The sequence below is a fragment of the Pleurodeles waltl genome, chromosome 2_2 (genome assembly GCF_031143425.1).
Source record: "Pleurodeles waltl isolate 20211129_DDA chromosome 2_2, aPleWal1.hap1.20221129, whole genome shotgun sequence".
Taxonomy (NCBI): domain Eukaryota; kingdom Metazoa; phylum Chordata; class Amphibia; order Caudata; family Salamandridae; genus Pleurodeles; species Pleurodeles waltl.
Window position 1 is genome coordinate 203,682,212 of NC_090439.1, and position 18,581 is coordinate 203,700,792.

At 47.2% G+C, this 18,581-nt stretch overlaps 1 protein-coding gene across 1 annotated transcript in view; it reads left to right on the forward strand.

The window, feature by feature from the left end:
- SLC6A19 (solute carrier family 6 member 19) overlaps nucleotides 1-18,581 on the forward strand; it is a 1,531,867-nt gene that overhangs the window by 1,367,000 nt on the left and 146,286 nt on the right. Inside the window, exon 11 of the mRNA XM_069219637.1 lies at nucleotides 3,990-4,152. Coding sequence (XP_069075738.1) covers nucleotides 3,990-4,152 — 163 coding nt within the window. The remainder of the gene's footprint in view (nucleotides 1-3,989; nucleotides 4,153-18,581) is intronic.

Below are 18,581 nucleotides of genomic sequence, written 5' to 3' on the forward strand. Positions count from 1 at the left end.
TACCATAGAGACTATACTCCCATAGGAGGTAAGTAATACACAATTCATATACAATAGTTTGCACAAACAGGTGAAAAAACAGTTAGAAAACAGTGCAATTAGTGAAAATCACAATAGTTAGAAATGGGCATAGATGGAACACAACCCATTTACTAAGTAAGTGGAATGTGAATGTCGGTTTCCCACATAGGCAAGTGTAGTGTGTAGGGGGGAGCTGGGAGTACTAGAAAATCCCATAGGTAAGTACTAGAATGCTCCCCAGCGCCCAGGAAAGCAGGAGTAAATCACAGTAACAATACTAGAACACACAAGAACACGAGAAAGAAGATTATGCAAGAACCAGAAGAGACTGAGAAACACCAACAATGGATTCCTGGACCTGAAGACCTGTGGAAGAAGGGGGGCAAGTCCAAGAAGCACTGAGGAGTCCAGGGAGAACAGGAGCCCCTGCTAACCCGGATGAAGGTGCAAAAGAAGAACCACCGGTGAAGAACAACAGTCAGTACTGCACCCAAAAAGATAAATGTGGGTTCCTGGTTGGTGCAGATGATGTCCCACGCTGGATGGATGATTGCAATCTGGTTTGCATAGCTGGATTCCACCAACAAGCCTTGGCACACGCAAACCTCGCTGTTAGCAGAAAATGGCGTTGCCCGGGACAAGGAGGGACCTGGTGGACTCTACCCAGGAGGAGGGGGCTCTCAGCAACTCAGAGAGCCCTCAGAAGACCAGGCAGGGCACACAGGAGTCCCACAGCACGGGGACAAAGGAGGTACAAAAGGAGGCCCATGCAGCCCGACAATAAAGGATCCCACCCCGCCAGAGAAACACTCAGGTAGCTCTGCGTCGCAGGATGGAGAGCTGGGGGCAGGAGCTGCACGGTGCATGAAGAACTTCATGGAAGGATGCCAACAAGCCTTGGCAACTGCAAAACACATGGTGCACTGGGGTTCTGTCTTGCGTGGGAGGCGACCTTTTACCTTCACCAAATTTGGACAGTAGGATATCAGGACCATCAGGAGCATTTCAGTCCACCACCCCTGATGCTGGATCAATGCACTTCATCAGGAAAGGGGACGCACGCCACCGGTCATCACTGCAGAGGGGTGCTTGCTGAAGCAGGAGAGTGACTCCTTCACTCCAAGGGAGATTCCTTTGTTCTTCTGGCGCAGGCTGAAGACAGGCTGTCCTCTGAGGATGCACGACCTAGAAAGAGTTGCAGTTGCTGGCAGGAGCTGAAGATACAATGTTGCAGAAGTCGTCTTTGCTTCTTTGTTGCAGTTTGTAGAATTCCTGGAGGGTCCAGATGCAGTTTCTTCGGTAAGAAGGTGAAGTAAAGGATGCAGAGGATTCCTGCTGGTGTCTTGCAATCCGAATCTGAAGAACCACCCAAGAGAGAGACCCTAAATAGCCCTGAAAAGGAGGATTGGTCAGCTACACAGGTAAACACCTATCAGGGGAGGGCTCTGAAGCCACCTGTTGGCACTGGCCACTCAGATGCTCCCAGAGTTCCACACCAACTTGGAATCCAAGATGGCAAAACCAAGGGACCCTCTGGAGGAGCTCTGCGCACCAACCCTGGGGATGGACAGGGAGTAGTCACTCCCCTTTCCTTTGTCCAGTTTCACGCCAGAGTCAGGACTGGGGGTTCCTGAACCAGTGTAGACTGGATTATGCAAGGAGGGCACCATCTGTGCCCTTCAAAGCATTTCCAGTGGCTTGGGGAGGCTACCCCCCAAGCCTGTAACCCCTATTTCCAAAGGGAGAGGGTGTAACAGCCCTCTCCCAAAGGAAATCCTTTGTTCTGCTTTCCTGGGCTTGAGCTGCTCAAGCAACAGGAGGGCAGAAACCTGTCTCAGAGGTGGCAGCAGCAGGGTCTGCCTGGAAAACCTCAGAAGGCTGGAATGATAATACTGGGGGTCTTCCAAGGAGCCCTCAGAGTGCACGGAATCATACAGCCAATGCTTGCAAACGTATTGGGGTATGATTCCAACATGTTTGATACCAAACATCCCTATGTTCGGAGTTACCATTATGTAGCTGGACATAGTACACAGTACACGTGTAAAATGGCATCCTCGCACTCACGAAGTCCGGGTCAATAGTCCTGAAGTTCGTGGGGTCATCTCTGCTAGTGCAGTGATGCCCTCACACACAGGCAGTCTGCACCCTGCCCTCAGGGCTGAAGGGCCTGCTATAGGGGTGACATATAAGTGACCTGGTGCAGTGTAAATGGCAGTGAAAGGGTGCATGCAACTTTTCACGTAGGCTGCAATGGCAGTCCTGCAGAACCCTTTGCATGGGTGGCAAAGTATATGCTGCAGACCATAGGGATCCCCTGGAATCCCAATGCCCTGGGTACCTCAGTACCATATACTAGGGACTTATAAGGGGCAGCAGTATGCCAATTTTGGATGAAATATTGGGTTACCAGTATGCAGTGACAAAATTTAGAGGAGAGAGAGCATAATCACTGGGGTCCTGGTTAGCAGGATTCCAGTGAACACAGTCAAACACACTGACATCAGGCAGAAAATGAGGGTAACCATGGCAAAAAGAGGGTACTTTCCTACACAGGGACCTTCCGCTGAGACTTGTCTGTGCATGACTTTTATTAATAGTTGATTGCCTTTCTCTCAGTAATTTGAAAGCGCAAAGTAGGTTTTGTATTCAATGTAGCCATTTTTTGTTAGGTGGTCAATGATAAGTATTTCTTGCTTGATTTTGAGGGTTAGTTATGTTCCAGGTCAGCAGCTTTATTGATTAGTTGTTTCGCTGAAGCATTGCAGAGTTCCTCAAAGTGTTTTAAGTTAGTTTTAGTGCTGATGGGGTTGTGAAATTCATTAACTATTTGAAGAGCTCTTTCGTTGGACATGTAACATCTGTGATAAGTTGAGTGTGGTGGAACTCATTGTTTTTTATAGAAGCTTTGTAAATTTCGTACAACCTTATTGAGGTGCCGTAGGCTACTGAGATTCTTGTGTCTATTAGTATGTCCACTAAAGAGTGTATGAACACTATTCCGCGAAAGCATGGTTGTTGGTTGAAGAATGCTAGCATGAGAAGGAAGGAGACTAATAAAGTTAAGATTGGAAAGTTGTGAATAAGCAGTGTTACACACGCCAGTATACTGAAGTCTATAGATGTGGGTGGTGTATTTTTGTGAACTGTAGCAAACACTCATACAATTTTCCCATCAGGACAACTTCTGGAGACAGTTGTACATAGAGTGGGTGCACCATCCTTGCATAAAAAAGGAAATCTGCTTTATGGTTCTAAGCATACATGACAATTGCTTGTTGTTTCGAGTGCTGAGTTAAGTCTGACTAGTGTCCTTTTTACCATTGGTCATCTAAGTCTTGATGCTGGGCTCATCTCAGTAGTTTAAAAGTATTAATGGCTCTTTACTTTTGGAGTGCTCTGGTGTCCTCAATAGGCTGTCCTATTTCTGATAGTTGATTCCTAGCGCCAAGATGCCTCCAGGTGAAATACACAATGAGTAAATAAAAATACAAAAATCCTCAAATAAAAAGTATCACCAGAGAGTCAATTTTTTGCTCTTTTCCCCTAACAGGTATGTTGCATGTCTCATAAACATTTTAAACTTCAATTTTGTTATCTTAAAAGTGTGCTACCAACTTAGGGTGTGACAGATCATCCCAAACATAATAAAATGAATGATCTGTAGAGTCTGATAGGCAACCAGATTTAATACACTCTGAAGATTTTATGTTTCAATCTATTTAGCCAATTACTTTAGTTGCAATCTTTGAACTAACCTCCATTGTTTTGGCTCCTTTTCCTAGGACTTACTGCCACCAGAAAAGTACATTTACTGAGCATGGTAAAAACCAAAAACGAAAATGTTTTACAGTTTTATTCGCAGTCGTGATAATTTGATAATTATTATGAAACATCCTTTTCCTCAAACATAAATGTATATCAACCGCAGTATGGCAGAATTTTAACAGTTCTATTTTTATTTTTAGGTTTAATGATGACATCAAATTCATGATTGGTCACAAACCTAATATATTCTGGCAGGCCACATGGAGGATCATCAGTCCCCTGGTTATGTTAGTCATATTTCTATTTTACTTTGTGGTGAAAGTGAACGAGGAACTGCTCTACATAATTTGGGATCCTAATTACGTAAGCACATTCATTGCCTTAGCTTGATTATGTTGTTTTAAAACATTATATCAACTTGATCATTTGTAAATCTTAAATGTCTTAAATATGTTTCAAGCTCACGCTTTAGTCTTATGTTACGGGTATGTTTCATGAGTATCCGTTTCTATTTAAGTGTTCCTGTTCTTGTACAGCAGAACCTCTGAATATCCCTCCGTGGGATCACCTGACGGTTGTCCGTAGGAAACCTTTGAAAGGTGTTTCAGAAGTAATGCTTCCTACAGTCAAACTAGTTCTTTCCTACATGCAACTGACAGAATTTACAAATGCGACAGTTGGTTCAAATCAATGCTGGCTTAGTTGAAGGTAAAATGTGCAGGGTGGAGTCTGCCAAGGATTATATACAGTGAACACCACTAGCATTTATTCTGAGGCCCATTGTTCAGAAGGAAGGAGTTCCAATAACCCTAAACTAAGGAATGCCCCTGCCTACCTTTCCTTTCCGTGAAACCCACCTAGACATTTGTGCGGTGTACATTAGTACGTGACCTCCGTCATCCAGTTGCTTGTTGTTAGCGCTGCTCTGCTGTGCATGCAATACTACATCATATGCACTGTTTCATTGCTTGTCAGCTGAGGGACTTCTCAATGTAAGCCTTTCGGCCAATTGACCAAGAACCACCACCCTTTTTTAAGGAAGCATAAATGTAGAGTTGTTGGAGTTCAACTGGCTGTCATTTATTTTAAAAATAGATGGCCCTCTCGCAGGTGGGGATCAGCACTTTCATTAATTCTTTATCATAAGTATATCAAACTTGCCAATAATCCTCTTCAAATGATCAGTCACAGTTGAAGTCTTTCTGAGTTAGTCTATCTTTGAGGTAGCCCCAGCACCAGGTAGCAGGCTTAACTTACTTCCCATTGTTAGTACTTGGCAGCTGGCCACCAGTGGGGGTTCGGCTGTGAATACCATGTCAACTTTGGGGTAACCCGACCAAGTGTACATTTTTAGCTGGCCCTGCTGTTTAGCACCCAAGGGCCTATTGTCGTGGCTCCCCCATTGGCCGTGCTCTCTAACAGGCTTGGGCTCCCATTACCATAAACTAGATTACAGCTCATGACAATGCTTAGCCTTCTTTTACTTTTCATCAGGCATTCAAAGTCATCAGTCCCAACTGTGGTTCCCATCCTGATGGATTCCCCCTTTTTTTAAATTGGCCCCTGGAAGGCCCTAATGGATTAATCCAAAGGTAAATGGGCAACCTTTGTTCTCTGGGTTTTGCACCCATTCCTTCACATTTGTGCAGCTCCATTGAACACAGTTGTGGCACTCCCTCTTCCTTTTTGGCTTGCAACCTCCTCTTTGTTGTGATGGCTCTTCCTGCCATGTTCTTTTTGTTGCACACCCATGTGTGCTCCCCTTGGGCACCTGGGCAAGTATGTGTAAGAATCCACCGAGGTAGTAGCAGAAGAACACACTATACAGCTCCGCTCCTCCTTCAATTGCTGTCCCCCAGCTTAACCGCCCAGCAGAATTCCAGAGTACAAAGCCATTCACATGGCAACTGGCTAATTCAGAAACACGCATCCTTCCCTTAATAAAAATGACAATCCTAAAATACAACATTCAAAATATTGTGGGAAGGTTCATTTTGACTTTTCAAAATTGGCCCTCCTTCATCACGCACACTCTTGCGAGACATCCTGTTCCATTGTCCAGATCCAAGTGGTTATTGCAGGAAAGTACCATCTTGCCTGGCATTTTACCCCCATATTTCACTGTATATATGTTGTTTTAGTCTATATGTCAATGAGACCCTGCCAGGCAGGGCCCCAGTGCTCATACGTATGTGCCCTGTATGTGTTCCCTGTGTGATGCCTAACTGTCTCACTGAGGCTCTGCTAACCAGAACCTCAGTGGTTATGCTCTCTCTGCTTTCCAAATTTGTCACTAACCGTCTAGTGAATAAATTTACCAATTCACATTGGCATACTGGTACACCCATATAATTCCCTAGTATATGGTACTGAGGTACCCAGGGTATTGGGGTTCCAGGAGATCCCTATGGGCTGCAGCATTTCTTTTGCCACCCATAATCTGACAATTCTTACACAGTACCACTGCACTTAAGTAACTGATAAGTCACCTATATGTCTAACCTTCACCTAGTGAAGGTTGGGTGCAAAGTTACTTAGTGTGTGGGCACCCTGGCACTAGCCAAGGTGCCCCCACATCGTTCAGGGCAAATTCCCCGGACTTTGTGAGTGCGGGGACACCATTACACGCGTGCACTATACATAGGTCACTACCTATGGATAGTGTCACAATGGTAACTTCGAACATGGCCATGTAACATGTCTAAGATCATGGAATTGTCCCCCCAATACCATTCTGGTATTGGGGGGACAATTCCATGATCCCCCGTGTCTCTAGCACAGCACCCGGGTACTGCCAAACTCCCTTTCCGGGGTCTCCACTGCAGCTGCTGCTGCTGCCAATCCCTCAGGCAGGTTTCTGCGCTCCTGGGGTCCAGGCAGCCCTGGACCAGGAAGGCAGAACAAAGGATTTCCTCGGAGAGAGGGTGTTACACCCTCTCCCTTTGGAAATAGGTGTGAAGGGCTGGGGAGGAGTAGCCTCCCCCAGCCTCTGGAAATGCTTTGATGGGCACAGATGGTGCCCATCTCTGCATAAGCCAGTCTACATCGGTTCAGGGATCCCCCAGCGCTGCTCTGGCGTGAAACTGGCCAAAGGAAAGGGGAGTGACCACTCCCCTGACCTGCACCTCCCAGGGGAGGGGCCCAGAGCTCCTCCAGTGTGTCCCAGACCTCTGCCAGCTTGGAAACAGAGGTGTTGGGGGCACACTGGACTGCTCTGAGTGGCCACTGCCAGCAGGTGACGTCAGAGGCTCCTTCTGATAGGCTCTTACCTCTCTTGGTAGCCAAACCTCCTTTTATGGCTATTTAGGGTCTCTGCTTTGGGGAATTCTTCAGATAACGAATGCAAGAGCTCACCAGAGTTCCTTTGCATCTCCCTCTTCACCTTCTACCAAGGATCGACCGCTGACTGCTCCAGGATGCCTGCAAAACCCTAACAAACTAGCAAGACGACTACCAGCAACATTGTAACGCATAATCCTGACGGCTTTCTCGACTGTTTCCTGGTGGTGCATTCTCTGGGGGTAGCCTGCCATCACCCTGGACCAGAAGCTCCGAAGAAATCTCCATTGGGTCGACGGAATCTTCCCCCTGCTAACCCAGGCACCAAACGACTGCAACACTGGTCCTCTGGGTCCCCTCTCACCCCGACGAGTGTGGTCCCTGGAACACAGCAAATCTGTCCAAGTGACTCCCACAGTCCAGTGACTCTTCAGTCCAAGTTTGGTGGAGGTAAGTCCTTGCCTCCCCACGCTAGACTGCAAAGCTGTGTACCGCATGATTTGCAGCTGCTCCGGCTCCTGTGCACTCTTCCAGGATTTCCTTCGTGCACAGCCAAGCCTGGGTCCCCGGCACTCCATCCTGCAGTGCACAACCTTCTGAGTTGTCCTTTCTTGCTATTACTTACCTAATTTTGGTTGGTGTACATATAACTTGTGTATATAACTTATCCTCTTACTGAGGGTACTCACTGAGATACTTTCGACATATTGCCATAAAAATAAAGTACCTTTATTTTTAGTAACTCTGTGTATTGTGTTTGCTAGTGATATTGTGCATATGATATAAGTGGTATAGTAGGAGCTTTACATGTCTCCTAGCTCAGCATAAGCTGCTTTGCCATAGCTACCTTCTATCAGCCTAAGCTGCTAGAAACACCTCTTCTACACTAATAAGGGATAACTGGACCTGGCACAAGGTGTAAGTACCTCTGGTACCCACTACAAGCCAGGCCAGCCTCCTACATTGGTTATGCAGCGGTGGGATAAGTACCTGTAACTACTTGCCACTTTGTCATTGTGTACTTTTCATAAGAGAATCATATGCAAAACAGTTCAGTGTATGTACACTTAACCAAAAAAGTTTTGCTTTTCTTCTCTCAAACTTTTTACAAAGTTCTGAAAAGTTTTCTAAAACTTCTAAATGTTTTCTAAAAGTTAGAAAAAGTTTTTTCTCTGTTCTTTAAAAAGTTCTGAAACTTTTTCTTCCTTCTCACTGTCTCTAAACCTTTTGCTATCATGTCTGTGGTAGATTCAGCTCTTAAAACTGTCAATACAACTTATGACAATTTGAATTACAAGAGCCCAAGGAGTCTCTGCTTAGATAGAGGTTTAGTGATAGGAAAGAACCCTACAAAAGAGTTTCTGTTTAACATGTTTATTGTAAATGATGAGTCCCAAGCAGGCACATCAGATGAGAGGTTAATAGAAAGTTCCCATTCTGACTCAGGAGAACACCTTGAGGAGGGTGGGGAGGGTTCTGAACAGGATCTGCCCGCTAGCAGGACACCCAGTAATGTTGGTAGTAATGGAGGTTCCCATCACAGTAGGGCATCCTTTATTCCTAGAGGCCAAGTTGCTAGGGTTCAGTCAGTTAGGGACAGACCCCCCTCTGTTGTTTCCAATTTGTCATCTGTGTCAAAGCATTCCCAACACACCCACCCTGAGGATAACTTGTTAGAAAGGGAACTCAAAAAGTTGAGGGTTGAAGAGACCAGACTGAAGCTTAAACAGCAACAGCTGGCCTTAGATAGGGAATCCCTAGAACTGGAGAAGGAAAGACAGAGATTGGGGTTTGGACCCCATGGTAGCAGCAGCAGTATTCCTGATAGTAATCCTGTTAGAGAGCATGATTCCAGGAATCTGCACAAGATAGTCCCCCCTTACAAGGAGGGGTATGACATCAACAAGTGGTTTGCTGCACTTGAGAGGGCCTGTATGGTACAGGGGGTCCCTCAAAGGTAGTGGGCTGCTGTATTGTGGCTATCTTTCACTGGAAAGGGTAGGGATAGGCCCCTTACTGTTAGAGAAAGTGAAGATAACAATTTTACAGTTTTGAAGGATGCACTCTTGGATGGATTTGGCTTAACCACTGAACAATACAGGATTAAGTTCAGAGACACCAGAAAAGAGTCCTCTCAAGACTGGACAGACTTTGTGGACTGTTCAGTGAAAGCCTTGGAGGGGTGGTTACATGGCAGTAAAGTATCTGACTATGAAAGCCTGTATAATCTTATTCTGAGAGAGCATATTCTGAATAACTGTGTGTCTGACTTGTTACACCAAAATCTAGTGGACTCAGATCTGACCTCTCCCCAAGAATTGGGAAAGAAGGCAGACAAATGGGTCAGAACAAGAGTGAACAGAAAAGTTCATACAGGGGGTGACAAGGAGGACAAGAAGAAGGATGATAAGTCTTCTGACAAGGGTGGGGACAAAAGTAAAACCGAGTCTTCATCAGGCCCACAAAAATCCACTGGTGGGTGTGGTGGGTCCAAATCCTCTTCCAATAATCAACCTAAAAGCCTTGGTGTTATTTGTGTAAAGTCAAAGGCCATTGGGCAACTGACTCCAGTTGTCCAAAGAAAAACACCAAACCTCCCACTACCACAACCCCCTGCTGCAAATTCTAGTGCCCCTAGTAATAGCAGTGGTGGTGGGAGCAAACCTACAAATAGCCAATCCAAGGGTGTAGCTGGGCTCACTATTGGCAATGTAGTTGGGGTTGGTCTTGTTAGGGAGACCACAGAGGCTGTGTTAGTCTCTGAAGGTGCCATTGATTTGGCCACCTTGGTTGCTCGTCCCCTTAATATGGATAAGTACAAGCAACTTCCCCTAATAAATGGTGTTGAGGTTCAGGCCTATAGGGACACAGGTGCCAGTGTTACTATGGTGATAGAGAAACTGGTCCACCCTGAACAACGCCTACTTGGTCAGCAGTACCAAGTGACAGATGCTCATAACAACACTCTTAGCCACCCCATGGCTGTTGTGAATCTCAACTGAGGGGGGGTTACTGGGCCAAAGAAAGATGTGGTTGCCTCAGATTTACCTGTAGACTGTCTACTAGGAAGTGATTTGGAGACATCAGCTTGGGCAGAAGTGGAGTTGGAGGCTCATGCATTAATGTTGGGCATTACTGGGCATATTTTTGCTTTGACAAGGGCTCAGGCCAAAAAGCAAAAAGGACAGGGTAACTTGGATCCTGGAACAATGGACCAAGTGCTCCCTAAATCTAGGGAAAGCAAGGGTAAATCCCTACCCACTATCCCTCCCTCTACAGATGATTCTCCTTCTGAGGAAGAAGAATTTCCTCCCTGTGCAGAACCTTCACCAGATGAGCTGGCAGCAGACACTGCTGAGCTTTTGGGTGGAGGGGGGCCTGCCAGGGAAGAGCTGAGTGTGGCACAGCAAACCTGTCCCACACTAGAGGGTCTCAGACAGCAAGCTGTCAAGCAGCAAAATGGGGATGTCAGTGACTCACATAGAGTTTACTGGGAGGACAACCTCTTGTACACCGAGGCAAGGGACCCAAAACCTGGAGCAGCCAGGAGATTGGTCATTCCACTGCAGTACAGAGAGTTCCTACTAACTCTTGCACATTACATTCCTTTGGCTGGGCATTTGTTCCAGATCAAAACATGGGAGAGACTTGTCCCCCTATTTCAGTGGCCTAGGATGTCAGAGGACACAAAAGATTTTTGAAAGTCTTGCGTGACCTGCCAAGCCAGTGGCAAGACTGTTGGCACTCCAAAGGCTCCCCTTATTCCACTACCTGTGGTTGGGGTGCCCTTTGAAAGGGTAGGGGTTGACATTGTTGGCCCCCTTGACCCTCCTACTGCTTCAGGCAATAGGTTTATCTTGGTGGTTGTGGACCATGCCACAAGATATTCTGAAGCAATTCCTCTAGGGACCACTACAGCTCCTGCAGTGGCAAAGGCCCTCCTGGGAATCTTTTCCAGGGTGGGTTTCCCTAAAGAGGTTGTATCAGACAGGAGTAGAAACTTTATGTCGGCATACTTGAAAGCAATGTGGAAGGAGTGTGGTGTTACCTACAAGTTCACCACTCCTTATCATCCACAGACTAATGGACTGGTAGAGAGGTTTAATAAAACTCTCAAAAGTATGATAATTTGACTCCCTGAAAAACTCAGGAGGAGATGGGATGTCCTGTTACCTTGCCTCCTTTTTGCTTACAGGGAGGTACCCCAAAAAGAAGTGGGCTTCAGCCCCTTTGAACTCCTCTTTGGACACCCTGGAAGAGGTCCACTAACACTTGTGAAGGAGGGTTGGGAACAACATTTAAAAGCTCCCAAACAGGACATACTGGCTATGTACTTGGCCTAAGATCCAGAATGCCTGAGTACATGAAAAAGGCCAGTAAAAACCTTCAGGTCAGCCAGGAGCTGCAAAAGCAATGGCATGACCAGAAGGCTGTTCTGGTCCAGTACCAACCAGGACAGAAGGTGTGGGTATTGGAGCCTGTGGCCCCTAGAGCACTCCAGGACAAATGGAGTGGACCCCATCTAATTGTTGAAAAGAAGGGTGAGGTTACCTATCTGGGCACTGCCAGGAGTCCCCTTAGGGTGATTCATGTCAACCGCCTGAAACCCTACTATGAGAGGGCTGATCTCACCCTGCTCATGGCAACAGATGAGGGACAGGGAGAAGAGAGCAACCCTCTCCCTGATCTCTTTTCCACCACTAAAACTGATGCTTTAGTGGAGGGAGTAGTTTTGGCAGATTGTCTGACTACAGAACAGAAAGACAACTGCATAAATCTCCTTGGACAATTTTCTGACCTCTTTTCAATTGTGCCAGGTACAACTTCCTGGTGTGAACACACAATTGATACTGGTGACAGCTTGTCTGTCAACAGTAAGATTTATAGGCAGCCTGACCATGTCAGGGACTGCATAAAACAAGAGGTGTAGAAAATGCTTGATCTGGGAGTGATTGAACCTTCTGAAAGCCCATGGGCGAGTCCTGTGGTGCTTGTACCAAAGCCTCACTCAAAAGATGGAAAAAGGGAGAATAGGTTTTGTGTAGACTACAGAGATCTCAATCAGGTAACAAAAACTGATGCTCACCCTATACCCAGGGCAGATGAGCTCATTGATACACTGGCCTCTGCTAAGTATCTTAGCACCTTTGATTAGACTGCAGGGTATTGGCCGATAAAATTGGCTGAGGATGCTAAACCAAAGACTGCATTTTCAACTATAGGAGGGCACTACCAATTTATAGTGATGCCCTTTGGTTTGAAAAATGCACCTGCCACTTTTCAGAGGTTGGTGAACATAGTCCTGCAAGGGTTAGAGGCTTTTAGTGCAGCATATCTAGATGATATTGCTGTCTTTAGCTCCACCTGGGATGAGCACCTGGTCCACCTTTGGAACGTTTTGAGGCCCTGCAAAAGGCAGGCCTCACTATCAAGGCCTCAAAGTGCCAGATAGGGCAGGGAAATGTGGTTTATCTGGGACACCTGGTAGGTGGAGAACAGATTCCACCACTTCAGGGGAAAATCCAGACAATCATGGATTGGGTTCCCCCTACAACTCAGACCCAGGTGAAAGCCTTCTTAGGCCTCACAGGGTATTACAGGAGATTCATTAAAAACTATGGCTCCATAGCAGCCCCTCTTAATGATCTCACTAATAAGAAGATGCCTAAAAAGGTATTATGGACAGCTAGCTGTCAGAAAGCTTTTGATGAGCTCAAACAGGCCATGTGCTCTGCACCTGTCCTAAAAAGCCCATGTTACTCCAAGAAATTAATTGTTCAAACTGATGCATCTGAATTAGGGGTAGGGGCAGTCTTATCACAACTGAATTCTGAGGGCCAGGATCAACTAGTTGCTTTTCTCAGCAGAAGGTTGACCTCTAGAGAAAAGCGTTGGTCTGCCATAGAGAGGCAGGCCTTTGCTGTGGTATGGGCACTGAAAAAGTTGAGGCCATACCTGTTTGGCACTCGCTTTATTGTTCAGACAGACCACAAACCTCTACTTTGGCTAAACCAAAGAAAAGGTGAAAATCCTAAATTGTTGAGGTGGTCCATATCTCTACAGGGAATGGACTAAACAGTGGAATATAGACCTCGGAGTACCCACTCAAATGCAGATGGACTTTCCAGATATTTCCACTTAGACAATGAAGACTCATCAGGTCATGGCTAGTCTTATTGTCCTTTCTTTGGGGGGGGTGTTGTGTAGGAAAGTACAATCTTGCTTGGCATGTTACCCCCATATTTCACTGTATATATGTTGTTTTAGTCTATGTGTCACTGGGACCCTGCCAGGCAGGGCCCCAGTGCTCATAAGTATGTGCCCTGTATGTGTTCCCTGTGTGATACCTAACTGTCTCACTGAGTCTCTGCTAACCAGAACCTCAGTGGTTATGCTCTCTCTGCTTTCCAAATTTGTCACTAACAGGCTAGTGACTAAATTTACCAATTCACATTGGCATTCTGGTACACCCATATAATTCCCTAGTATATGGTACTGAGGTACCCAGGGTATTGGTGTTCCAGGAGATCCCTATGGGCTGCAGCATTTCTTTTGCCACCCATAGGGAGCTCTGACAATTCTTACACAGGCCTGCCAGTGCAGCCTGAGTGAAATAACGTCCACGTTATTTCACAGCCATTTACCACTGCACTTAAGTAACTTATAAGTCACCTATATGTCTAACCTTCACCTGGTGAAGGTTGGGTGCAAAGTTACTTAGTGTGTGGGCACCCTGGCACTAGCCAAGGTGCCCCCACATCGTTCAGGGCAAATTCCCCGGACTTTGTGAGTGCGGGGACACCATTACACGCGTGCACTATACATAGGTCACTACCTATGTATAGCGTCACAATGGTAACTCCAAACATGGCCATGTAACATGTCTAAGATCATGAAATTGTCACACCAATACCATTCTGGTATTGTGGGGACAATTCCATGATCCCCCGGGTCTCTAGCACAGCACCTGGGTACTGCCAAACTGCCTTTCCGGGGTCTCCACTGCAGCTGCTGCCAAGCAATCAGACAGGTTTCTGCCCTCCTGGGGTCCAGGCAGCCCTGGCCCAGGAAGGCAGAACAAAGGATTTCCTCGGAGAGAGGGTGTTACACCCTCTCCCTTTGGAAATAGGTGTGAAGGGCTGGGGAGGAGTAGCCTCCCCCAGCCTCTGGAAATGCTTTGATGGGCACAGATGGTTCAGGGATCCCCCAGCCCTGCTCTGGCGCGAAACTGGACAAAAAAAAGGGGAGTGATCACTCCCCTGACCTGCACCTCCCAGAGGAGGTGCCCAGAGCTCCTCCAGTGTGTCCCAGAAGAACGAGTTACTTACCTTCGGTAACGACTTTTCTGGTGGATACATTAGCTACCTGTCGATTCCTCACCTCATGAATACTCCCATGGCGCCAGCATTCGACGGAAATCTTCTTACTAGTCTCTGCACGTCGACGAGGACGTCACTGTCTCGCACGCGACGCCGTCTGACGTCATACAGGCAATAAGAGGTCCTCGACGACGTGCAGACGTCAGTACCAATCATTTTTTACGTGCATGAGAACAACCAGGCAATGCAATGAAAGAGCAAGGCAACATCCATTATATTGTAAAATACACCACATTGTATGAATAACTGTAAATCTTTTTATGTACATATATATATATATATATATAAAACTCTCTCTTTTAAAATATATACACACACCAAGTATATACATAAAGATATATACACATATATATATATAAATATATTATATATATACATCTATTGCACCCTCAAGGACCAAGAGGAGCGCACTCAAGGATTACCTGGCAAGACCATAAAGGCAACGGGGAGGCGGGTGGGACCGTGAGGAATCCACAGGTAGCTAATGTATCCACCAGAAAAGTCGTTACCGAAGGTAAGTAACTCGTTCTTCTGATGGATACAACTACCTGTGGATTCCTCACCTCATGAATAGAGTCCCAAAGCAGTACCACGCCCGGCGGTGGGTGCCTAAATGGTCAAACCAAGAAATCCTGCAGCACTGACCGTGCAAAATGGCCGTCCCTTCTAACCTCAGAATCTAAACAGTAATGTTTTGCAAAAGTGTGAAGGGACGACTAAGTTGCGGCCTTGCAGATGTCGACCACAGGAACACCTCTGGCTAAGGCCGAAGTGGCTGACTTAGCTCTGGTGGAATGAGCTCTAATGCCCTCAGGAGGATCCTTCTTTGCCAAAGAGTAACATATTTTAATGCAAAGAACAACCCACCTGGATAGTGTTCTCTTGTGGACTGCCTTTCCTCTCCTCTTGCCCACGTATCCAATAAACAGCTGATCCTCCAGCCTGAAATCCCTTGTTCTATCGATAAAGAAGCTCAACGCTCTCTTTGGGTCCAGACGGTGCAGTCTTTCTTCCTCTTTGGAAGGATGAGGCGGAGGATAGAACGTGGACAAAGTAATTGCCTGAGCCAAATGGAAGGGTGAAACAACCTTCGGGAGGAAAGCAGCCTTGGTCCTCAACACCACCTTATCCCCATAAAAAGTTGTATAAGGGGGTTTTACTGATAAGGCCTGCAACTCACTCACTCTCCTTGCTGATGTTATAGCTATCAGGAAGACTGTTTTTAAAACCAAATACCTCAAGGGGCAAGAATGCATAGGTTCAAAAGGGGACCCCATAAGGAAAGTCAGGACTAAGGACAAATCCCATTGCGTCATAACGAATGGCTTTGGAGGATATTGATTTAGAAGACCTTTCAAGAATCTGATAACAATAGGGGATTTAAATAAAGATGGTTGGTCTGGAAGACATATGAAGGCTGACAAGGCCGATAAATAACCTTTAATGGTAGCCACTGCACAACCTTTTTGCGCCAGAGATAGAGCAAAAGACAAAATGTCCGATAGATGAGCATGTAAGGGATCAATCTGCCTCTCTCCACACCACGCAACAAATTTAGACCACCTATTAGCGTAGATAGATTTAGTGGAGTGTTGCCTGGCCGCTAATATAACATCCACTACCTCAGGCGGGAGAGAGAAGGAACTCAGGTTGCCCCGTTCAATCTCCAGGCATGTAGGTGCAGACTCTGGAGGTTGGGGTGTAGAACCTGCCCCTGCGACTGTGAGAGGAGGCCTGCCCTGAAAGGGAGACGGAGCGGCGGGCACGTTGAGAGTTGGAGAAGGTCGGAGTACCACACCCTCCTTGGCCAATCCGGAGCTATTAAGATTACTAGAGCCCGGTCTTGGCGAATCTTCCTCAATACTCGAGGAATCAAGGGTATGGGAGGAAACGCGTAAAGCAACTGGCCGCACCAGGTCATTTGAAACGCGTCCCCCAACGCTTCCTGCATCGGATACTGAAGGCTGCAGAACAACGGACAATGCGCGTTCTCTCGAGTGGCGAACAGATCTACCCGAGGAAACCCCCACTTCTGGAAGATTAAACGGACTTGATCTGGATGGAGACGCCACTCGTGGTCTGCCGAGAAGTGGCGACTGAGACTGTCCGCACGCATGTTCAAAACTCCGGCCAGATGGTTTGCTATCAAGCAAATCCGATGGTCCTTTGCCCAGGACCATAGTCGAAGAGCTTCTCTGCAGAGAAGGTACGACCCCACTCCTCCCTGCTTGTTTATGTACCACATCGTGGTAGTATTGTCCGTTAGGACCTGTACCGACTGACCACGAAGGGAAGGGAGGAAGGCCTTGAGAGCCAGACGTACAGCCCGTAACTCTAACAGATTGATGTGAAAAATCTGTTCCTCTGGAGACCAAAGACCTTTGATCTCCAGATCCCCCAGATGAGCTCCCCACCCTAGAGTGGAAGCATCCGTTATGACTGTTGTCACTGGTGGCGACTGCTGGAACGGCTTTCCTTGTGAAAGATTGTTGCTTGCAATCCACCACTTCAAATCCACAGCAGCATCTCTGGAGATCTTGACAGTACCCTCTAGATCCCCTCTGTGTTGAGACCACTGCCTTCGGAGGCACCACTGAAGAGCCCTCATGTGCCAGCGAGCATGCGTGACCAACAGAATGCAGGAGGCAAAAAGACCGAGCAGACGAAGGACCTTGAGGACTGGAACTACCGCTCCATTTCGAAACATTGGAACCAAATCCTGAATATCTTGAATCCGCTGAGGCGGAGGAAAGGCCCGACCCAATGTTGTATCCAGTACTGCCCCTATGAACAGGAGGCGCTGAGAGGGCTGTAGGTGAGATTTGGGCTCGTTCACCGAAAAGCCCAGGTCGAACAACAACTGGGTTGTTGACTGCAGATGACGCAACACAAGCTCCGGGGACTTGGCTTTGATTAACCAATCGTCCAAGTAAGGGAATACTGCTATCCCCTTCCTTCTGAGCTCTGCCGCAACCACCGACATCACCTTCGTGAAGACTCGAGGTGCTGAAGTAAGACCAAACGGAAGGACCGCAAACTGGTAGTGTTGCGATCCCACCACAAACCGGAGATACTTCCTGTGTGACTTGAGTATCGGGATATGAAAGTAAGCATCCTGTAAGTCGACAGACACCATCCAGTCTTCCATGTTCAACGCCAAAAGCACCTGTGCTAGGGTCAGCATCTTGAACTTTTCCTGCTTGAGGAACCAATTCAAGATCCTCAGGTCCAGAATTGGTCTCAAACGACCATCCTTCTTGGGAATCAGGAAATACCTTGAGTAAACTCCTTGACCCCTTTCCTGCTCCGGGACCAACTCCACCGCGCCCTTTAAAAGGAGGACTTCTACCTCCTGTTCTAGCAACAGGAGGTGTTCTTGTGAACAATACGAAGGGCGGGGCGGGATGAGGGGCGGAAACTCCCGAAAGGGAAGGGTGTAGCCTTTTCCCACAACACTGAGAACCCAAGTGTCCGACGTAACAGTCTCCCATTTGGTGAGAAAATGCTGTAATCTTCCCCCTACAGGAGAGGAGTGAGTGGGAAATGGTGGAAGCCTAAGGCTGCTTCCCCTGCTGCACCCCGCCAGAGGATGAGGAAGAGGCAGAGTGCTGCTGAGAAGCTCCCCTGGTGCGGACCCTACCCCTCCCCCTAAAAGATCTATAGGGATGGGAAGAGGCAGGTTGCTGATATCTTCCCCGAAAGGAAGAGGAGGAAGAGCCACGCCCAAATCCACGAAACCTCCTGAAGAATCTGGAAGAGGCCGTGGAAGAAGGAGCTTGGAGTCCCAGCGACTTAGCCGTGGCCCTGCTCTCCTTAAACCGTTCCAAGGCCGAATCAGCCTTAGCCCCAAACAGTTTGTCCCCATCAAACGGGAGATCCAACAATGTGGACTGTACATCTGCCGAAAAGCCCGAGTTACGGAGCCAGGCCTGTCTCCTTTCCACCACAGTTGTGCCCATTGCTCTGGCTACCGAGTCGGTGGTATCCAGTCCCGTCTGGATAATTTGGGTCGCAGCAGCCTGAGCATCAGAGACAAGATCCAAAAGACCCTGGGGAAGCTCTGTAAACGAAGAGGAGATGTCATCCATCAGAGCATGAATATACCTCCCCAGGATACAGGTTGCATTGGTGGCT